Raw genomic sequence first — 23980 nt, forward strand, 5'->3', positions numbered from 1 at the left:
GCGCCCGTGCGCCTCTGCCTCTGCAATTCCTGCTCTCTGTCTCCGGTGCGCCCCAGTCTCCGTGTGTGCCTCTCCAACGTGCCTGATTGTCAAAAACACGTGGGCACCCGTAGCTGGCTTTACTCTAACCCTCTAGAGTTGTAGGAAATGTAGTTTTTCAGCTGGAAGGAACCAATCTCTAAACAGAAAAAAGTGCACAAGATAAATTAATATAATGTGGGGTTTTTGTTTGTTTGTTTGCTTGTTTTTTTACTTTAAAAAAAATCAAGAATAATTTTTGTCTTCCTTAATGGTTTTTGAAGCTGGGATGAGGATCTCACTAGGAGCTAAAAAACCGACAAAATGTAATGTAGAAATCAAATTAAATACCTCAATTGTGTATTTAATTTTCTCAATTAAATACCTCAATGATGTATTTAATTTGAGGTGTATTTATGTCTAAAAACTTCAATGTAACGATTGTAATCTTAAGTGACAATCTTAAAGGTTTTTGAAAATTTATAGTAAAAAAAGTTACATTTACTCTCATATCATTAAATCCAGTGCAACAACCAAAAGAAGAAACCCACCTAAAGTATAAATATAAGGATAAATAAAGAGGTGAAAAAACAACAGTACAAAAAAAATAAGGTTTGAACACTAATTATTGTTTAACTCACCATCAAGATATGCAAGTAGTGAAAGTAGCAAACCCACATTCTTACCAAGATATAGTTAACCACCAAAAAATGACAGGCTTGGTAGGAAGAACACTATTCTGAGAATCAGCCGAGAAGCCAACGGTGGGAGCTGCAGAGACGCACGGCTCAGGTAGAAGAACAACACTAAAGATATTTATTATATAAAAAATCTGAAAGACAGGACAGCTAGTTGTGTCTTCCACAATCCTGGACAAAAAAAAAAAAAAGATATTGTGGAACTAAAGTCATTGGATCTATTATCCTTAAAATCTTGATTTTATGAAAAATGTCAGTTTGACAGCTGAAATTTATTTTCATTTTTATTATTATTAATTCAATTTAACTTTATAATCTTCTACCTTCAAATGAAATTCTCATGAAACAATCAGGTTCCCAAAGTTTACGCGTTAAAAATGCACAACCTTCAAAAGCAGTAACTATTTCTTTTAAGTTATTAGTTACATTTTTACTTTCATTTACCAAAAAAAGACATAACAGTGACAGGTCATTAAAATAAATCCCCAAACACAAACAAATGAGAGAAAAAAAAAACATCAGATGGAAAAGATATCTGATCTTTATTACAATAAAATGAAGTTGCAACATGAAGGTTACATTCGTGGGAAAAAACAAACAAACATTTAAAACACTATTCCTTCACATTCCACTGCCAGAGATCTTTCCTCTTTATTTTCAACCCTCTAGCCTTAAAGGACGACAACTGTATACATAAATGTTTACTAGATATAGAAATGTTTGTGATGCACAGATATATTTCAGTTAAATTAGAACAATGGACGAGACAATTCATACATAAAGCGCATTTCTTATTCCTTCCACTTTGAGCGCAGCATTGCAGGCACTTGTTCAAGGAGACAAATATAGCTCTAATATTAGACATTTTTTTTAAATCAAATATCATAACTATAATGAAATCAGGTCTCTGCTCAGTTATTGCTGAAGATTGAATCTTTTTTAAATATCAGAGTGAATCTGTTAATAATCTGGTCAGATAAAGAACTGTGAGGCTCACTGACAGCTGTCGGAGCTTCCTTGAGATGTGCAACTTGTTGCAGGCGAGACTCTTTTTGCATCAGCACATTTTTCCACACAGAAATCAGTCAATCTGATGGCATTCTCCTCGCAAAACTAAATAAAAAAATAAAAAAAACAAAGGAAAAAAAAAAGAAATCAAAGGACCTGAAGAAATATGGCAGCTGAACAGATCATGCACCCACTGGACTCTCTCAACCCACCCCTCAACACAAGCATCTACATTTTCTTTCAGTTGCTTGTTGTCATGGTTACAGAGTAAAGCAACATTACTGCAAGGCCGGTTCAGGAGAGCTCCAACTCCTCGGCATGGATAACTGATCTGCTCTGAGCAGGATGCAGTGACGATCGGCAGCCAAAAACAAAGGAAATGTCAAAAAGTCGTTGATATGTTTCTTCATACGAGTTAAGTGTGGATCAAAAACACTGAGGGCACAAATAAACGCTCAACTTCAACGTGCCCGTCATTGTATTTCTGCATGGTGGGTTAAAAGCTCCGCGTCTGTCTGACACGATTCCGGTCACAGGTTTTCTCCGGGCTGGTACTGCGGCTCTGTGGCGGTGAAGTAATCCTCCAGGAAGGACTGCAGGTATTCAAAGGTGGGTCTCTCGTCGGCCTCCCGCCTCCAGCACTGCAGCATCAGTTCGTGGAGCGAGGTCGGGCAGCCGTGGGCGCCTGGCATCCGGTAGCCCCTCTCCACCTGCTCCAGCACCTCGCGGTTGTTCATGCCTAAAGGGGAAAGAGGAGGAAGGATTAAAACTGAATTATGTGCAAAAAAACCCAAAAAAAACAACAAAAATCAAATATATTAAGCACATTTGAATTAAAATTCAGTAACAGAAAATGTAATGGAACACTTAATATGATAAAAATAAAAATCCTGCCTTTTCAAAAGTGATTCTATCTTTTGAACTTTTGGCATTTTGTCTGGAATATACAATATATTTTATTTGTATTTTTTGTGATGCACCAAAACAAAGTACCCCTTACTGTGACGGGGAAGGAAAATAATTCATGGTTTTTAAATTGTCTGGTTTTTTTAAAGGTGTTATTGGCTCTAGTGGCCTTTATTTGATAGTGAATTGACAGGAAAGTAGGTAATGAGAGAAGGGGGAAGACATGTGGCAAAGGTCAGCAGGCCGGGAATCGAACCTGTGGCAGCCACATCGAGAATTAAGGCCTCCATTTGTGGGCTGTTCTTAACCCCTGCGCCATCACAGCACCCCTAAACTGTCTTTCTAGCAAGAATGAAGGCTGCAGCAGTTTGTTAGAGAACATTAGAAAACAAACCGCATTATAAAGTACAGAGAACATAGCAGGTAGGTCCAGGAGAAAGATGTTGCTAGAAAAAAAGGCAGGCAAATTTGAACAGATCTTTTTTTAAATCTTTCTCTGTCATTTATTTTTGGTCAAAGTTAAGAGCAACTGTGAAGGGACCTGAGAACCACATGCAGTGATGGAGCTGCATGTTGGAGAGCCCTGACCTAAACTGACAGACTGGGGAAAAAAGAGCATTAATCAGAGAAGCAGCCAACTGGTAACTCTGTTGGAGCAGCAGGAAACCACAGCTCAGGTGGCAGGATCTATCATAAAGACAACTATAAAACATTACAATCCACAGATTTCTCATTATGAAAGTGAAAGTGAAGAAAGCTGCTCTGACAAGGAGGTCATTAAAAGTTCTGATTAAAGTTTGGCATAAGCCAGGTAGCAGAGGACATAGCAAATATATGCAAGGCGCTCCGGTAACACTGGGGTGTTTCAGGTGGGTTGGTACTGATGTTAACTGCAACATCATCACAACTCCAAAGCCTCCAAAAGGTTTCGCTTCAGTCTTGGTACTATTGTTTAGGTCAACAAATGTCTCTGCTAAAAAAAAAAAAAAAAACTTTCTTTATATCACCTGAACAACAGCAGCAGCATTAATGTGCACACATGCAGAGTGCAAAGAGAGTTTTCAACATTATATCAAGAATCTCCAGTGTGCTCGCTAGACTGAAAAAATAAAATAAAATGAGGGAAAGATGCACAACATAAGATCCGTTTACAGGATGAAAAAATAAATAAATAAAAACTTGCAGAAGAAGAGGGAGAAAAAACAAAAAATGAACATGTCTTCACTCAGACAACTGGGAAATTATTCAACCCTGTTCCCACTTCTCACACAATTCTTCTTCATATTTTATCAGATCACCAAGTTGAGGTGTAAGGTATCAATAACATTTTGCTCGTGAAAGAATTGCTTGAATTATCTCACTTATTAAAACATGTAAACTCGGGAAGCCTCAGGATCTGCATGCTAATTAGCACAGGAGGGTGGTAGATGCTCAAGAAACAGTTACCCCTCCTTTTACCGTAAGTTCTCATCTACCAAGCGAGGAAGTGCTCAGGCTACGAAGTCTCCAGCAGAGCGGCTCAGTGGCAAAGTTTGTTAGTGTGAAAACCCACCATGTCTCAATAATCAGCTGTTTCACATGCAAAAACTAAACAGCTTCACTCTAAAATGATCTGAATTTGGTCTGATCCAGTACCTGGGTAGGGAACACGTCCCTTAGTGATGAGTTCAGTCAGCAGGATACCGAAGCTCCAGACATCGGACTTGATGGTAAAGCGTCCATAGAGTGCAGCTTCTGGAGCCGTCCACTTGATGGGGAACTTTGCTCCTGAAACCATGGTAACACAGTCAAGATGTGTGCTCATGTACTTAGGATAGGTTAGGACTAAAAATACAGACATAAAGACTAAACTAATAACTTTATAAAAAGATGCAGATGAAGCCTGGATTCTCTTTTTCTTACTCGCACACAGATATTTTCAGTTCCAGCCCACGGTTTGCTTCCACTCATCATGTTCATGAATGTCATATTACATTTAAACTAATAAATTTAATGTTGTTTTTTTTTTTTTTTTTAAAAACAAAAAGAAAGAAAAACAAGTGTTGGGTTCATAAATATTAACACATTAGAAACTGGCTTAATACTGTGGATGCTTAAAATTATACATACACACTCCAACATTGGCCATTCTTCTTGGCTTCAAGTCCTTGGAAACTTATTCATAAAGGTAAAGTTGAGCCTTTAAAAACAAGTTCAGGTGTTTTATATATATATATATATATATATATATATATATATATATATATATATATATATATATATATATATATATATATATATATATATATATATATATATATATATTGTCCAATTTGTCCGATTAAAACATTCACGTGTCTCCATGGTTCCACCACTTGAATCTGTCATCTTTACCTGAAAGGAAACTAAAGCCTAACCTGTTCATAAACTGAATGGTGGTGAAACACCAGTGTTTCTGTCTGCATGAATGTGAAATAAAATGTTGCCGAATAAAACAGAAGACTTTTCTTCCACACTACTCTATAATTGAGATTTTATGTGTAATTTTGACACTGAATGCTCAACAGAAAACCCACAATAAATTCAAACTTGCACACCTGATTCTTGCTTTTAAAAAATGAATGTATGCACATTCATTCCGCCCTTCAGAAGCATTAGTTCAGATAACTTTTAAAAAAGCCAAAATTACTGATGTTTTCATCCATCACGAGCACTTGCACATGTCTGGCAGAAGCTGTACGCTTATGTTTTATTCAGCTACCTTGTCTGGCTGTGTACTCATTGTCCTCAATTAGCCTGGCCAGGCCAAAGTCAGCGATCTTGCACACCAGATTGTCTCCAACGAGGATATTAGCAGCTCGCAGGTCACGATGGATGTAGTTCATCCGCTCGATGTATGCCATCCCAGCTGCAATCTGCACACAAAGAGAAACCAGTATGCTCATGTCTGCGGCAGAGCTAAAAGCCTCGCTTTTGCCCACCACCTGCTGTTCGACTTGAACCTCACCTGTGCTGCCATGTCCACCAGCTGAGGCAGCTTCAGGGTCTGCCCTTCTCCGTCTTTTAAGAAGTCCAGCAAGCTTCCTATGAGAAACAAAAACAAACAAAAAAACAGGCACCTTTCAATGATGAATGGAGAAGGTGGTCACTTTTTAAAAAACAGGAAAATATACTTTCCTAAAAATTTTCCAAGTTTCTGGTGTCAATTTCTAACTAGTTATGATGGTTATTGAAGGAAGATAGGGTCACTAACCTTTTTACAGTATATTTTAATTTTTTTCCAATATATATAAAGTTGGATTTTAAATAAGCTACTTAGTTTTGATCTTTGTTTTTACCTATCTTAATTTGTTCTGCACTACTGCATAAAATATTATCCTATGTATAAAATGTTAGGCTGTGTGAGAAGGGGGGAGAGAGTGTGTGGGAGTAAAAGACATTTTTAAGTAGGTAATTCTGTAATTTCATTCTGACATAATTAGTTTACATTTTCAGATTATATGCATTTCTCATGTTGTCTTAAGAAATATTGTTAATGTACACTTACTTCTCTATAACACAGCTGAAACTGAAAAACTGCAGCGTGTACTTCACTGCCAAACATGTAGAGCTCTTTCGTGTTTATACTTACAATGCCTATTTATTACTGTTGAATTTTCTCACAGTTTGTGCCACTACAACCACAAACTTAGACTTCATGTGATAGAAATCATGTTATACCTCTAAATAAAATCCAGTTGATAACTATATATATATATATATTTTTTTTTAGATGTAACATAATTACAAAATAGTCCCCTTTTGTGAACTTTACCACTGCAAAAGATTTAAGAATATGGGGAAGGGGTTCATGTTTTAGCAGGGCAACAAAACTAAACTTTTTTAATGGCAGTTCAAGTCAATTGTTCTCAAACAATTTATTACTATGTACCATCGCAGAAACTAAAGTTTTCCATGCACCACCATCTTAACAGGAATTTCGAACCTTAAAGCAACACAACTTCTTTGTTGTGTCAATAAAAACATGACATTCTTATCCATTGAGACGACATGTTTTGTCTTTAAAATTAGGAAAATTATCAGGCGAAAGTGAAAAAAGTCAGATGTTTCTCATCAAACTTGACTTCATGATCCAATATGGCTGCTTTGCATATAAAACATAGAGACAGCCAGCATAAAAACTGCAGATATTCAGTTTTGACAATTTGTGTCCTTCTCAATATGTAAGATTAATTAGATTAGGTATTATTAGATTAATATATAATCTTCTTCAATGAACTTGTCTCTGCAGTGCTGGAAAGTAAAGTATTAGTAGTTATCTTGGTCACCAAGTGTCATTTAGCAGAACCAGTGGTTTTCCAACTTGGATCAGACACAAGACTGATAAAATCTCAGGATCCAAGTTTTGAATTCATATAAAGTAGAAACAGAGCACTGGTTTTCACTGCACTCTTTTTTTGGGAAGTGATGTAGTAAAAATCTTTTTGGCTTTTGGTGTTTAACAGCGCTACGGCTAAAAATCAGCATCAATATTGCTTCTGTTCTTTTCTTTTCTAATATGAACTGAATCCTTATGACTGAACGAAAGCCCTTTGAGTTTTATTAACCATACGTCTCATTTAAGGCATAAAAAAAAAAAAAATTCAAAGTCACTTCAAAAATTTGACGTCAGCAAGGCTTCCCCCCTGCTGTGATGGAGGCAGTTCAAACCTACAATATGTCAGAGCGGTGACAGTCTACTCAACCCCGATACCTTGGCTCATGAACTCAGTGATGATGTAGATGGGCTCCTCAGACACGACGGCATACAGCTGCACCAGCTTGTCGTGCCGGAGCCTCTTCATGATCTGAGCCTCCTCCAGGAAGGCCTCGGGGGACATGGTTCCTGGCTTCAGAGTCTTCACCGCTACCTTGGTGGTGCCGTTCCACATGCCTGGCATACAGACGAGTTGATGTTAACGGGCGCACAGAAAAGTGGGGATGCACACAGAAAAAGGCCTCGTGTACGTGCCAATTTGTCTGTCCTGTTGACGGCTGCATGTGCATGCAGTGTGTCTGCAGCATATAAAAAGCAAACAATAAACAAAATGGAGTAGTGAACTGGTTGCATGTGGTAAATGCTGATGCATGCATTGGTATTTTGGAGGGCATGCGTGATGTTAATGAGTGAGCTGAGGGACAACAAATGAACGGAGGTTTGTCTGGTTTTCTTACATCAATAAAAGCAGACCTTAGTCACAGTGTCGGTCAGAAGTATTCATACTCTCATTATGGACATGAATTTCATATGTTTAGGGATTTCAAGGAACCAATAGAACTGTGGACTGATTATTAAGCAACCAACTATAATCCCAGTGTTTGGGAATATTGTTAATTTGCTCCAAACTGGCTTCCTCAACTTTGGTTTGAACTGGGAACCACCAAGATTGCTAAGCCAAAAACACCAGTGTCATTATCTGAATGGAGCAAGTTTAGCATCAACATGAAACAGGGTGAAACCAAGAAAAAAGTGCCTGATCAAAAATCAACACCTTCAAATTGACTGAAGTCTGCATCTGCCCAAGCAGACAAGCTCCTCTTACCTCCTCTTTATCAGAGGAGTTAAAGATTGAACTCATTAACAAAGTAGGTTTGGGGAAGTGAAAGGGAGACTTTGAAACCCAAGAAACAACTAAAAACTGCCCATTTAAAGTAATTCTAATATTTCAGATTAGAACAAAGATGAAATATCCATCCAGAATAGTGCAGGGATCTTGGTGACGGCAACAAAAAGAGATGCTCAACAACATTTTCTAAATTTTAGAGGAGGTATTCAATCCACGCTGTAAAAAGAATGGTCCGAATTCGCCCTTAAAGGACCTAAAACAGTGTGAGAAGTGTGTGAACTTCCTGCAGCACTGTACACACAGATGACATCAGGATGAAAACCTGTACAGCTCAAAAAATATGTTAAAACATTCAGATTCAGTCACTGGAAAACTCTTTCAGGATTATATATTTTAAGGTAAAAATATCCGGTGTGTTCTCTACTGAGAAACAATACACTGGCATAAAAGGAAATCTTGAATTAGACACTGAAATAAACCAAAATAATCTTTGTTACAGCTCAATTTTTTCCCTGTTTTTCCTGACTTTTAGAGTTAGCCCGCATCAGTCTCACCCATCCAGACATCCCCGAAGCACCCCTGTCCCAGCTTCCTTTGCATTGACAGGGTTTCCCTTGGTACCTCCCAGGCGTCCCGCCCAAGGCCCAGGGTGAGAGGGGTGGAGTTGAGGCAGGGCTTGGTCAGGTAATAACAGAGTCCATCGTTAGTTCCTAAGAGGAAGAGAAGGGAGAGGGGGTGCCAGAAATGGTGGGAAAGAAGTTTGGTGATGGAGGATGGGAGAAGAAAGGGTGAAGGTGTGGGTTGGTGAAAAGATGGAAAGGGGTGACAAAATGTGATGTGAGTTTTAAAAACATGCACATGCAACAAAAGGAGGATCAGGAGAACAACTCAGCACATCTGGATATGGAACGGGAACTCAGATTCCTCTGCGTGACGCGTCCACTTGCAATTTTTCAATTTATTTATTTATGAATTTGTTTCTTTCCAGTTTTACGTTAAGAAATGTTCACACTTTCTATCCCGTTGCAGTTATACATTTTTAAACAGGCGTGCTTCTGTTGTTCTTTTTTCTCCTTCAGCGAATCCCCAACAGTCCTACCCATCCAGACTTCTCCAAACTGGCCGTTGCCCAGTTTCTTAATCAGCTGGAGAGACTCGCGGGGAATCTCCCACATATCCTTGGTCTTCACTGATAAGTCGGCCAGCTTAGGCATGCCCCTCTTACAGCTGCCCATCAAGCGGCAGCACAGTCCCGCCGCTCTCTCTGAGACAGAGAGAGACGGAGAGACATACAAACAGACAAAACATAGAGAAGAGCAGAGCAAATGCAAAAGGTAAAAAAAGAAAAATGCAAGTTAAGCAAACATACAACACCACAACACACATAAACATATAATGTACAAAGCAAAAATATGCATAAATGTGGCAGAAACACAGCCAGGATGCTGTGGGAAAGAGAAAAAAATACGTGCCAAGATGCAAACTGAATTATGAGCGCTATTCCCAAAATGCGCCAGTAGGGGGCAGATTTACACTTTCAACTAGAGACGGAAGTGAAACACATTATGTCATCCAAACTCTTCTTTTTCGAGTTTGTAGCTGAAGTAAAACGTGTTTCTTACATTTTAAAAAGGCCTGAGTAACTTCATTCTTCCTATTAATCATAACTGACTCAGTTATTTTTATAGGGACTGTTTATGCTTATAAAAGCACAATGCAAAAAGCGGTATCAGGTAGGCTATTTAAGATTTCCTTTCAAAAGTATTCATACACTTTGAACTTTTTCACGTCATGTTGCAGCTACAATTTTTATTTTTTATTTTTTACATCTTTTAGAGGGATTTATAATGCCCAGGCTCACATACGATAACCAAAACCAACACAAAGTAGGTTATTATTGTGAAGAAGACAAGAAAAAAAATCTTTAAAATTACCTAACACGGTGGCGGCAGCGTCGTATTGTGGAGACACTTTTCTTCAGCTTCGGTATGGAAATTTTAAGAGCTGAATTTAGATCTGACTGAGGATCTGTGGACTTAATAATTGAAGTTCACAGAAGCTTTGCATCAAATCCGACCAAACTTAAATTACTGTAGAAAAATAAGCATAAGTTTCAGTTTCTAGATGTGCAAAGTTGGAACCTATCCCCAAATGCAACGTAGCCAAAAATGGTTACACAGCTGGTCACCCTGGATCTTAATGAGGGCAGTCAGAGTAACTGGTTCTCAATTCAAATGCATGCCACATTGCATTTGTTTCTAAGCCATGCATTATTTTCTCCTGCTTCACAACTGCTGAATCCACCTATCTGTGTGGTTCTACTGCAAAGCATCTTTGCATGTGACCGTTTATAATACTCATACATTCCTACACAGCACCGCGACTAAAGTACACTGAAGGCCATGGCAGTAATTTGATAATATCTATGTGAAAAGTTCAAGGTTTATGCTAAAGACTTGTAAATAATGAATTAAACATCAACTGAAGCAATATTTCAGTATGACGACACTGAAACAGGAGCTTTGAAAGCTGACAGGCGATCAGGAAGGAGGAGGATGAATTTGTGAATCTGCTGGCGTGTTACCTGTGTAGTGCTCTACCAGCTGCTGAACAGTGTCAAACTGTGACCTCGTGGTGATGTAGTAGCCACCGTTGTCTAGTTTGCGGATCTTGTAATGCTTGACATGATCTCCCTTGTTGTCGTCCCAGTCCCGGATGGACAGTGAGTAAGCACCTGTGTGAGAGAAATGCGAAAGGCTACGTGAAGGGAAGGTTGGCTGACATGAAAGAGTTGAAAGCTTTGATTGTTTTTAGAGTATCTTTAAAGAGATAGCGCATATAGACGTGTTGAATGTTTCTTCTCCTCACCTTTGGTGGTCTCACTCTCTCGTATGAGGAAAGTTCCCCTCTGGTTGCCCTGAGCCAGCAGCTGTCTCTCCGCATCCTTCCTCCCCATCTTCCCAAAATACCACCTGTCACCATGAGAGCGCCACACAGGTGATTGGAATAACATCACACATCACTTGACCTCTGCTTTCAGACTACATGTCAATCACTAAGGGAGTCTTAAGTGTTGGCTTAAAGCGTAGCACACACACAAAAAAACAAACAGTCACTGTTGTGCGTGTTTTAGTTTACTGGTGCAAACTTACTCTTCAGCCTGTATGGAGTCAACAGGAGCTACGTAATTGGAAGGGATGTAACCTGAGTTGCCGGTGTTCAACGAGCGGGCTTCCCACCAGTCACCCTCCCTGTAACCAAAGACAATTTATAAAAAAAATAATAATAATAATAAAAAATATTGCTGGATAAGAAATAAACAGCATTGGTCAAATGTTAACATCATGTAAATTGATTTTGGATTTCCTGAGCAGGGCAAAATGTTTTTCAATAACAAAGGCTGGTCGACGTGCCCTGCAGCTGCCGAGACCTCGGATGTTTTTTTCATTAGTGACATTTATTCACAATGGGAGGAATTTAATGCATACAAAAACAGTCAACTGACTTCCTTTAACGCATTGAACATGGATCAATTTAGCTTTCACAGAACTCCATACGCTGTCAGTTCTTAGATAAGTTCTTATCTGTTGCTGTGGTCCTTTCATGTAGCGTCTGCAGACATTGAAACGCTGCTTATGTTGTTTCCTAAAAATATTCACCTATCTTGACCTTTTTTCTAGTTTGTCACTTTACAATTAAAGGAGTAACTCGGATGTTTATGACCATTCTTAGCAAATGCATTTAACACTTGCATCCGCACAACAATCAGCTGTCCTATCAACAGATTGTCCCACATAAGCTGTTTGTCTCCACAGCTGTTTGTTTCTCTAACAATCCTCTCAGGCCTTTGCAGAACAGCGGGATATTTCATTACACACAGACTCTCATGTTTACTCATTAGGTGACTCCTGAAAGCAATTGGTTTGATTTTATTCAGAGGTTTCAGAGTAGAGGGGGTTGAATACAAATGGAAACCACACATTTGTAAAAAAATAACTTTATGTGTCCGTTTTCTTCCACTTTGTAATTTTACTCAACTTGAGCTCAACTGTCTCATACAAATCCCATTAAGACACCCCAAAGTTTCTGGCTGCAACATGAAGGGTGTGGAAAAAGTTGAAGGTGTATGAATACATATTTCTCCAAGTGCGTGTTTTCACAACTCACGTGTTGTTGATGATCTGGAATTTCTCTCCTTTCTGGAAAGTGAGGTCATCTTCGGTGCGAGCGTCATAGTCGTACAGAGCTACAAAGAGAGTGACTCCACCACCTGCAGCAAAAACAAAACTCATCCATCCGCCACTAAACTCCCGTTCTTCAAATATTTGTGCTGGCGCAAATCAGCAAACAGACATCGCATGACAGAGAACTCATCAAAGGAGGAGTAGTACTTTAACGTCTTAAATTGGAGATGATTTGCCTACCCATGCCTCCGGGCCGAGGGTGCGCATTGGTGCTGGGGAAGACAGAAGGGGACGGGAAGGGCTTGTTGAAGTCTGGGATGGTCTGAGTGGGGTCCGGACAGTAGCGTCCCTGGGACAAACCTCCAGACAGGCCATCTGCATTGTTTGCAGACAGATCGGTAACATCTACTGTTCCTGATGTTGCTCCTAATGATTTGGCGGACTTTTTCTGCTTGCAACAGGCACACCCCATAATAACCGGAACCGCGACGGCGTCTGTAAATGCAAAGAAGGTGATTTATTCTTTCTTTGTAACTTTTTTTTTCCACTTTTAAAATAATTGTTTTCTTCAAGAGCGATAAAAAATAGAAGAGAACTTGTGTCTCATCACTGCAGTTAAATTAATTACTGGGCGCCTATGTGAACCGAAAGCAACTTGGATTACTAACACACATTGATCAAAATAACCATAGAGAACTGCAGAGAGAGAAGTTACTAACTTTAAACATACAAAAAAAACTTCCCTTAAACGGTAGGAGGTGCAGGAGATGGAGAGCGAGGAATTAATTGTGGGGTAGGAAGGAGAAGTTCACTTTTTTCCTCACCTGATGTCTTCCTCTGTCAGATCATCTGTCAATCACCATCGCCACTGGAAAGAAAAACAGAGGGGAGGAGTTGAGTGACGGGGGGGCTTGTGGGGTAGAGCGGGGCAAAGCGGGGATGACGGACAGAGAACTGGAGAAAGGGAACTGTAGGACCGAATGTGAGAAAAAAGGCTTAGGAGCAGTAAAGCGTGAGGCAGTTGCAAGCAGAGAAGTTAGACGAAAAAAAAAAGACAGACAGCTTGAGATAAGGTTTGACAGAGAGAGAGATGTGAGGTTAGCCACTTCCCTTTTTGCTTTGGCGTTTCGAGAGAGGCTATTAACTTATTCTTTCGGTCAACAGCTGTGTACACATGTACATGTGCGTGTGGACGCTTAAGAGTTTGTGGCGTAACAAGCTTTCACATGTCATCACAGGAGCAGAGGGTAACGGACATAAAGCGGCTCAGCCGTGAAGGTGCGTAATGGCTTTGACAAAGATCATTGTGTCAATCCCGACTTCCAGTTTTGAGAAAACCACACCGTTTCGGCAGACTGCACGTTCACAAAGCAAATAAAAAGCTAACGCAAACACAAAGAGGAAGAAATGTACAGTAAAAACTGTCTATTGTTTTATTTGAAAGCAGAACAACAAGGGCTATAAACATAAGCTGTTCTGGTTAGTGATGGTACTTTAAAAATATTGCAGGTTCGCATTAAGTAATATTTAAAAGATAAGAGTGTTTGCATTTGACTACCAGCTGTTGGTTACTGAGCTTAGACTGCATCAATGCATCCATTTTCTATACACCCTTGTCCCTTAGTGGGGTCGACAGGGGTGCTGGTGCCCATCTCCAGCTAACGTTCCGGGCGAGAGGCGGGGTCACCCTGGACAGGTTGCCACTCTGTCGCAGGGCATCAATAAGAAGTCATTAGTGAAAAATATTCTACAATCTACATGAAGTATCAGATGTTAAAAAGGACTGAAGCTGATTAGCTGCTTTTATTGCATGAGCTGACTTTACATGGTTTTAATAAAAATAGATTAATACATGCAAACTGCTTTGTAGTGATGGGGAATTCCTGCTTTTTTTATCATTTCACTCAGCTCAGCAGAAAAAATAATTTATTTTTCAAATCCCATTTAGTATCACTTCAAGGTTTTGTCAAATTTGTCAAATTCAGCAAAAAAAACCAACATGTTACACAATTATTAGTATGAGGGCAAACGGGTACTCTAAAAATTTTTAGGTATAAAGCAGAAAGACTTGCGTCTCATGTTTTTTAACAACATACTCTTTGCTGCTTTAGAAGAAATTTCTAACGATGTCAACCTTTTTGTTTTAGGGGACCTTATTACTGAGTAGATTAAAGAGTTTGGCTAAAAACAGAGTGCTGCAGAGAGAAACATGAGAAGAGATGCTACATTAAAGCTTTTTTTATTATTATGATATCTTGTTTTTCTACTTAATGTTAATATCAGTTTTTATCCAATGACATACATTATGCAGTGGTGAGAAGAAGAAAAAAACATAATAGATTTGTTCTGTTTTTGCTTTTTAGTCTGGCTTAAATGTTCATCAAACAAATTTTAGATTCAACTAATATAACCAGACTTACTACAAAAAGTTATTTTCTCAATTTGTTTTCATTATTAAACATTATATAAACCAGTCTGTCCATATGTGAACATTTATTGGCCCCTAAACCCATCCATCCATCCATCCATCCATTTTCTTACACCCTTGTCCCTCAGTGGGGTCGGGAGGGTTGCTGGTGCCTATCTCCAGCTAGCATTCCGGGCGAGAGGCAGGGTCACCCTGGACAGGTCACCAGTCTGTCGCAGGGCAACACAGAGACACACAGGACAAACAACCATGCACACACACACTCACACCTAGAGGCAATTTGGAAAGGCCAATTAACCTAACAGTCATGTTTCTGGACTGTGGGAGGAAACCCGAGTACCTGGAGAAAACCCACGCATGCACAGGGAGAACATGCAAACTTCATGCAGAAAGACCGGGGCCGGGAATTAAACCCAGAACCTTCTTGCTGAAAGGCAACAGCTCTACCAACTGCGCCACTGTGCAGCCCCGGCCCCTAAACCCAATAACTGTAACTTTGGCTGCCAACAAGCATTACAGCCAACTGGAGAGGAATCTTTTATATCTTTGCAAAAGTGTTTTACTTGAGCCACACTGGAGGGACTTCAAGCATGAAGACCCACAGAGACCTTGTGGAAGGTCATGCCACAATATTTCAACCAGATATAACTTTGACTAGGCCACACCGAGACATTCCTGTTTTTAAAACAATTTTACATAGGGTCAGGTCAATACCATTCTCTCCTCAATACACAGAATCATACTTTGAAAACTACACTTACTCATGTTATCTGTCTGATTTTAAAGTGTATTTTGATCACAATCACTTTTGTAAAAGGAGACACCCTTATGTGTGTACACTACACTATATACTATATATATACATACACATATATCCATACACATATATCCATGCACTTCCTTTAATTATATTTTTAAAATGCAGAAGCCCAGAAAAAGCTAAATCATTTGATTGCACAATTTATAGAGTTAACTTGTCAAGACCTATTGGAGTAAAATGAACTGGGTCTTTCACAACACTGTGAGTCTTCAGCCATTCTAATATGGATATAATTAATAGAAGCAACTGTAAAGACGAGATAATCTATTTCTGTGTTGGAATATTTTATTAAAGCTCAATTGGCTGTCTTCTAGATGAAGCAAGAGAGTGTAAAAGATCATTAAAGTATAATCAAGTCAGAACCTTTAAGACCACCAATAAAATCCTAATCTCAACCCTGTAATGAAGCACCAAAGCAAAAGCCATGTCAGATGCTTGCTCTTTCTTGTTCCTGTAAAAGATGACAAGAGGATAAGAAATGTTCTGCTCGGTTGTGAAAAGTTCCTCTTAAAAATAAAAATAAAAAAGCATGTTTCATCAGATTATGCATGAGGAGGCATGAAGGTCTAAGCTGCTATTAAGAAACACAGAAAACCAGGGTCAGATGTAGTCTAAAAACTAAAGCGGCACCACCCATCACAAAATGTTTTAAATTACAGTTGCTAAGTTACAAGAAGCATGTCTGTCAAGAAGCCCACTGCAGGCTTGATAGGAGCAGACAGCCTCACTAACTAATGTTGCTGACATCAAGAAGATTTCAAAGTTAAACACAAATTTAGCTGGTGGTTGTTCTACATTTTTGTGCAAGTCTATTAAAAAAACATTATTCTGACTGTAAAAATAACCATGTTATCATATTTGAAAAGAGTTGGTAATAAACGTTTTGCTTTCTATAAAAGCATTCAAACCATGTTGCACGTTTTGTCTAAGATGTGTTGATATCATGATACTGTGAAAATGTGGTGTCTTTACTCAAGTGTTTCTTTTTTGTACTTTTCAGAAATATTTCATGCCTCCAAGACAACACAATTAAAAGAAATCTTTTGAAACCCTTTAACTTTCATTTTGGCTTCTGGACACTGTAAAGAAGCAGACAAACAAAAACACGCAAAATTTTTGGAATGGCATCTTTTGATACAAAAAATAATCATCAGAAAGTGCCTGTTTTGATATGTTATCATTGACAAAATCAAGACGAAGATGCATGTTCTCCATTCACATAAGAGCCTAAAAGAAAATCATTAACACCTATTATATATATCTGTATATATATATTCTATTTTTTTTTACTATTTTTCACGTCAGAACCACAAACCAGAAGGTATTTTTGTGGTTGTTTCTGCAGCTTGTCTCATATCATAGAGGAAACTCAACAAACATGAGATCAAACCTAAACTTTCTTTTGCCAATGTGTCAGAGTGCGGTGGCAGACAAACAGTGGACGCACCGTTCTCACAATGAAACATGCTGGGGGCAGCATCATGCTACGGGATCCTTGTCTTCACCAGAGACAAGCTTGTTAGAGTTGATGGGAAGATTAACAATGCCAGGACTGTGCACAAGACTCGAGACCAGCAACATGTTGGTCTTTCACATATAAATCTTTTCAAAATACATTCAAGTTTGAGATTGTAATGTGACAAAATGTGACAAAAGCTTAAGAGGTGTGAATACATTTACAAGAAACTGAGCAGGACTTTTGCATTTATGGTCTGTTTTAAAATGTGTAGTCTTTATTTGGAAGTTATAAAAAGCTGGCCCAAACGATCATCACCCAGACAAATGCAGGTTTTAATTTAGAAGTGATTACTTTTGGCTGAGCTCACACATAATTCAGGATAATGTCTGCAGAGCGCTCTGAGATTCTAACCTGCAACCTTTCAAGATGGCTAACCTTCCAGGCTGCAGCCACCCCACCTACTCAGGAATGCACAGGAAGTCACAAAAGGAGAACAATACAAGTTATGGCAGAGAAGGAAGAGAAATCATTCATTACTTTCATTGTGACAAAATGGCAACTTGCAGGTTTACTCGTTACCCTCTAAAAGCCCTCTTACAGAACTTTACAGCAACAGCAGCTGCTTTGGGGCAACGTAATGCAGCAGAAAATACAGCAGCAAATTTACACACACAAACATTCTCTCACTATCAGACCGGCCATCGTGAGAGTTACAGGAAGTTAGCCCTGTTAGGGTTTCCTGTCCACCCTTCTGATGGCTCCCCCCTTTTCCTGGAAACTGAGGCCAGAGTCCATCCACAAACACACCCAGAGCAGCTGCAGAGCCGCAAAAACACCCCAAGCTCACACTTTCCTTTTTGTTGCTGCTCTCCACTCTCTGCTACAGCATCTTTCACATTCTCTACATCCACTCCAGTCCTCAGATGCTGTTATTGAGTGAAGCAAGGAAAGTAGAAGTGACATGGGGCGTCACCGAGGCCATTTTGATTTAACTAGCCTTCCTTTGCCCTTTTATGTACAATTGTCACTCTTCCTGCCCTTTTGGGACTGGCAGGTGACCACAAACAGGTATGACATAATAATAAAACTGTCGCAATCACACATATACTGGGAAGTGTTTTATCAGTCATTATTCCCTGTTAGGTTCCCGTTAACTAGATAATCCTGTCATTGCCTTGTTTTCCACCCTCTGCACACAGAAGCTGTAATAAATTTACAACTGGTGCGATTGAAGCCGATTTGTGGGTTCCAGATAGAAAAAGAAAGAAAGAAAACGTTTCCCTGTGATTGGAAATTCTCACTTGCTCAGAGCAGCTCACCTTAATATGTTTAATAACCACTGAAGTTCAGATTGCAAGCTTTCAAAGTCATAACATGTACGAGGGTTAAGAGTATGAGAGTGTGTGGGCGTTCTGTGGTGTTGGCGATGAGTGGTAAAGTGGGGGGTTGCACAGTTAATCTCCTATAAACATCACACTTAGTCTGACAGTCTGAGCTCACATTGCTTGTTAATTACATATGACAACAATGAGATACAATGCAGGAGGGGATAGCTTTTACTGCTAACTTTGACTTTTAAAGAAAGTAAAAGCACTCAAAAGGTGCATTAGTGCTTCTTTTCCCCCCTGTATATATTGAGGGTGAAGTTAATGGTGGAGCAATCGCTGTTTTTCGGCTATGCCTCTGCGCTAAACGGCCCTTCTTCATGTTCAGGACATGAATAAGCACAGACTCAACCTCCTGTTGCGGACTGGTCGATAAATGTCATAGGAGATTTTTATAGCAGCACACTAATACAAAGTAATAATTAGACTACCCTGTGAAACAAAACCTGCTTCCTCTGTTGGAGGAGAAGTGCGATGCTCGTCTCTGATAAGTCTGGCTGCACCACTGCTAATATTCACCAGGCATCAAAGAACTTTACTCAAGCTTCACGTGTGACCTTTTTCGTGGGCTGTCGTCTCACCTAAATACCTGCGCTCGTGTTTGAAGTCAGACACCGTTTCCCAGCTGGCTGACCATGAAATGCTTCAGCGGAAATACCAAAAACGTTGACTGTATAAATGGTGAGCTCTCCAGAAGCAGAGAGCCATGCAGAGCTCTCCGCTGCTCTGCATGGTCGTGCTCCAGAGTTAAAGTTATAATAAACTTTTACTGTAAAAGTCAGAATCACAGATAATTGCAGCAGATGCATGTTTGATTTTTTTATTTCATAAAGCAACTTTTCAAATATAACAGCAAGACAGAGAGAATATTAAGACACGTTTAGTGTATTAGACATTAGAGGCAGCGCTATAATGCTCATGCTGTACATAGGTGTATTATTTATTATCAATGCTTCACACAATGAACTTGAGCGTTGCGCATTCATTTCCGCTCAATTGGTAACAAGAGAACAACATTTTTGTTGGTTTCTGAATCAGAGTGGGTTTAATGAAGACTGATATCTCTCTGTCCAGGGATATCTGATTTTTAAGAAATTTATCATTATCAGGTTCTTGTAAAACGTGTTGATTTTACTTTTTGAATTAAACTTGTTTTATTTATCAGGCCAGAGAGACGGTTTCTCTTGAAGAATGGAACTGTGCATGATTACTCTTTAGTTTGAATTTAAACATTTTAACCTCTAACCTGTTTGTTGAAAGGACATGTCTCAGTTCTCAGTTTTTGTATTCTTTTACTTTTTTGGTTAATTTGTTTAACAAATGAACCACATCATGACACTTCAATACTATAGCATTGAATGGTATTCGCCAGAAGTTGTGGATGTAGCATTTTTGCAGATACTGATTTGCAGGTTAAGTAATTAGATTGGACAGGCATGGTGTTTGTAGGTTGAAGACTGTATTTTTAAAACAGTTTAAGTTTCATGTTAGTTTCAACACTACGACCATCTTTATTTTCTGCAACCCAAATATTTCCAAAATTGCAAACTTGCATTTCTTGTAAATGGGCTGTATGATAGCTTCTTTCAGCCAGCTGACCAGCAGGGGACAGCAACAAAATGGGAGAATGGCAACATTGTTACTCTATGCTTCAAACAGACAAAGCAAAAGTCTCACGTTTTTTTCATCTACTCATAAAAAACAACTTAAACCTTCGGTTTGACATCCAACATTTCTTGCCTGGTAACCGTCAATAAAGGCCACTAATGCCAAAAAAAAAATCTAAAAAAAAAAAAGATAAAGATCAGAGTGAATGCTAGAAGGCCTTACAGATCAAACAAAGTGTCAAAGTACCAGTGCAAGCATGTAAACTACTGGGCAGTAATTACCAGAAGGGCACGAATGCTCTATTGTTAAAATGCAATTTTTTTTATTGATTATTAAGAAGGTTATAAATATCATTCAACATTTTGTTTGATGAATTATCAATAAAAACTGACAGATTTTTTTTATTTATGTTCTTTTCTACTTTACATTATGATCATGTGAAATATATGTACAATATGTGTGTGTGTGCGTGCGTGTGTGCGTGTGTGTGCGTGTATCTGTGTGTGCAAAGGAAAGGAAAAAGTGTTTCATAACTTTCAAAGTGCATATTATATCATTTCTAGGCATGATAGAACAATCCAGTTCAGTTCGAAATGATGTTTTAGATTATTAGGTGCAATACGTCTTCAGTTAAAACTGTAAAATAACTTTTTAAGTTCTCACTGCAAAGCAGATACATCTTCATAAACGTCAAGAAAAAGCTTTATTTTAGATATTTACACTCTGGGCAACACAGAGAGCCACCTACTCCCAAATAACTGGACATATAATAATAGGTACTGGAAGGTGAATCGTTTTGCCCATTCACCTTCCAGTTATGGCAATCAGACCCATTCTCCATCTTTGATGCAGAAGTTCATAAAAACGGTACTGAAGAAGAGCTGTGGAAATGTCACTTTCCACTTCAGCACTCGAGTATGTTTCAGCAGACTGCTGGATTTGTCCAGTTCAAACAATGTAAGGAAGCAACAAAACTTTGACCTAGAAACTACTACAGAGCATTCTGTGCATTCCTCTAAAAATCACAATAACATCAACCCCTCCATCAACACCGTCACTCCCGCAAACATCCATATCCAAGTGACACACCCTTTCCTGCTGAGTGGACTGCAGATAAGCTGCTCCCACAGGGAAAATTCACAGCAGTCAAACACATACTCACACGCTCGGTCCTAAATCTGTCCTGTTTTACAGATTTCTCCTTAAAGACAGCAGCCATTGCTTTTGCTACCCGTCCTCTTGGTCCATTATTTTTACCTTTTTGTGGTCGGACCTTTCTTTCTAACTCAGTACCGTGAGCAGGAAACTCGACAGGATGCAGAATGCGAGTGGGGCAGGAATGATAGGACAATGGGAAGCAAGCTATCACTGGACCCTCTAGCACACACTCCAACAGAGGGGAGAGGGAGACAGAGTTAGAGGGGCAACAGTGGAAAAGTAAGGCGTCTCAGCCATCGGGACGTCCTGTTTCTACATGATGTCATCACATCCTTGAGATACAGAGGCCAGACCCGGATTGTTGTTTGTAACTCTCAGAGGTTTCCCCTGTTTTCTACATGTTGGAGGGTCGAGACTTTGTCCAACAAGAGGAAGCTGACTGCCTTGTGTCATGTTCAGCACATATCCAGGTGTTTAGGACTTTGGCAATGTGCAATTCTAATTCTTCCTACAGCAGAAAATATACACAAGTCCCTTTCCTTCCTGCCTGTATGTAGCTCCAGGGCTATAGACAGGAACTGACCTCGTAAAGAAACAGGAAGTGAAGGAGTCCGGCCTAACAGTGGTTTTACCCATCAAAACTCTCACAATTTCTTCATCGTCCTTAAACTTTTTAAAGTTATGAAACCTATATTTTCAGAGATTACAAAAAAAAATCTACAAGGGTTAGCAACCTGCCCAAGCTTAATGTTAAAACCATAAAAAAAAATGTTGATAGATGGCTATGTTGAGGAAACAGGCAGCCCAGCCTTTTCCTCTAGGTGGTTTCCTGCAGGCATGTACTATGAATAATCTACTAAAGGAATATCTAACACACTGACAGAAATAAAATCTAGCTGGAAAAATTTAGGAAAAGTACCCATCACAAATCCAAACAATATAGAATTTGGTATGCTTTAAGGCAGTTGTTAGGTGCCAATGGAGCCATTCTTACCATTCTGCCGGATATTTGCCGGGAAATTGAGACTGCCTGGCAACTTTTGTGAGCCAAAATATTTCCCAAAAAGCAAATTTGCTGTCTTTCAGACAGCTCACTGACGGTGTGTAGCAACAGACAGGGAAGGGGCTGGGCCATGTTGGTTTATACTTTATAAATTCGGGGAAAAGTCTTGCCACTTATCATAGAAACAGCAACTTTTTAAGATCAGCGTCTGGACAGAATGACGGACATTCATCAAGGACAAAAAAAAAAAAAAAAGATTAACACAAACAAATGAAATACTGAAGAAATAAATACTACATCTCTTGAAAGTCTGTGCTTCACTGAATTCCCTTTAGGGTGAAAGCTTGAGAGGAGACATTGCCAACCCTGTTGATGGCAACACAGGTTATGACAAAACTCTTTAAAGTAAATTCCACTGTTTTGACATTGCAGCATGATTTCTAAACATCCTCTGTGGTAGGACATCTGTCCATCATGAAGAGTGCAAGAACAAGGGCATAACCGCACTTCATCAACTTCTCGTAGGCAAGTATAGCCGAACTTCCCTTTATTTAACAGACAAAGTCGCTTCTTCTCAGCTTTCACGTATGTCATCAGAAATTTGACGAATTGATAAGTCAGAAAAGCAGCGTTAAAATATAATTGGGCTGCTCGGGATATACAATCTATACAGGGGTTTGTCTGGTTCTGTTGTCATTTAAATACTTTAATGTGCATCTTTTTTGACACACAAGAACCTCTGAACACTTCAAGAATAGATGTAACTTATTCTCTTTTTCTTTTTTTTCTTTTTTTTTTTTGCAGTGGAGTTTACATTAAAGAAATAAGTCACCGAATTATCTCAATGTGTACATACCAGAGAAAGAAGTGGACGTTCAAGCGGTGAATCCAGGTGTGGGTGGCTGGAGAAGAGTCGCGCGCTGCTTCAGAGAGCAAAATGAGTGAGAGAAAAAAAGGAGCGCGCGTGCACTCAAAGGACCAGCCCAGAGGGCGGCGCGCGTGGAGTGGACCCGTGGACACTTCTTTCAGCGGAAACAATGACTTTTAGCGCAAATTCCAACGAAAGCGGTTATCTGTGCCGAAGGAGAGACGTAACGCACCTGAAATAACTATTAGCGACAGCAGACACGGCTGAAAATTGCACACCGGATCTGGAAGAGGAATGACTTCAATATATCGACGATTTTTTGATAAATAAACCTAATTTGGACCACAGTTTTAACTTTCCAAAAAAAAAAAAAAAACGAAACATGGTCTGCCTTTACTTTTAACAAGTAACTTACATTTCACTTAAAAGCTGACGGCCGTGCTGAATCAGCCTCGGTTCCTGGGTGATGTGCAGTTGCAGCTCAGATGTGACACTTTGACCGAGTGGTGCGAAAGACAGGAAGAAGACTGAAGCAGATGTGTGACATCCGCGTCGAAAACTATATGCATGCATGAAAAATTAACGTAACTTCTTAGTGTACGGTACGTTTCTTGGCTTTTTGTGCTTTCACGAATATTTCAACTGTGGCGAAATTGACCTCTGGTAACTACAGCATAGATACACATTCACAATTAACTGTGGCCTTTGGTTTACAGACATCCGCTTAACAAGTTAATGTAAGGAAGCTTGCTACCATCTTGTGGTGTAAAGGTGGTACGACATGTACCAATGTAGAAAATCCTTTTTGTTAAGGTTTGTAGCAGCTTAAATAAGTCAAAATCCTATTATTTT

The 23980-nt window shown here is 39.3% G+C and overlaps 2 protein-coding genes across 8 annotated transcripts in view; both read right to left on the reverse strand.

Annotated features, from left to right (window-relative positions):
• Positions 1–146, reverse strand: part of ahdc1 (AT hook, DNA binding motif, containing 1) — a 28714-nt gene extending 28568 nt beyond the window's left edge. For all 3 annotated transcript variants that reach the window (XM_008421829.3, XM_008421828.3, XM_017307526.2), the window contains exon 1: positions 1–146. This exon is cut by the window's left edge. The gene's annotated coding sequence lies outside the window, so the exon portion shown is untranslated.
• A 1088-nt stretch (positions 147–1234) lies between these two features.
• Positions 1235–23628, reverse strand: yrk (Yes-related kinase). Of its 5 annotated transcripts, XM_081612742.1 has the most exons (14): positions 23117–23447; positions 13224–13267; positions 12640–12894; positions 12383–12485; positions 11368–11466; positions 11084–11187; positions 10800–10949; positions 9315–9479; positions 8770–8925; positions 7363–7542; positions 5617–5693; positions 5371–5524; positions 4266–4397; positions 1235–2463 (listed from the first exon to the last, which is right to left on the reverse strand). In XM_081612742.1, the coding sequence occupies exons 3-14, from the start codon at positions 12869–12871 to the stop codon at positions 2255–2257; spliced, it is 1761 nt and encodes a 586-aa protein (XP_081468868.1). In that variant the 5' UTR covers positions 12872–12894; positions 13224–13267; positions 23117–23447; the 3' UTR covers positions 1235–2254. The 5 variants fall into 5 exon arrangements, with proteins under 5 accessions (XP_081468868.1, XP_081468867.1, XP_008420055.1 ...); XM_081612741.1 differs by lacking the exons at positions 8770–8925; positions 23117–23447 and adding an exon at positions 23544–23628; XM_008421833.3 differs by lacking the exon at positions 9315–9479 and having other exon boundaries at positions 23117–23443.
• Positions 23629–23980: the final 352 nt, after the last annotated feature.

The sequence above is a fragment of the Poecilia reticulata genome, chromosome 11 (assembly GCF_904066995.2).
Source record: "Poecilia reticulata chromosome 11, P_reticulata-male-v2, whole genome shotgun sequence".
Taxonomy (NCBI): Eukaryota; Metazoa; Chordata; class Actinopteri; order Cyprinodontiformes; family Poeciliidae; genus Poecilia; species Poecilia reticulata.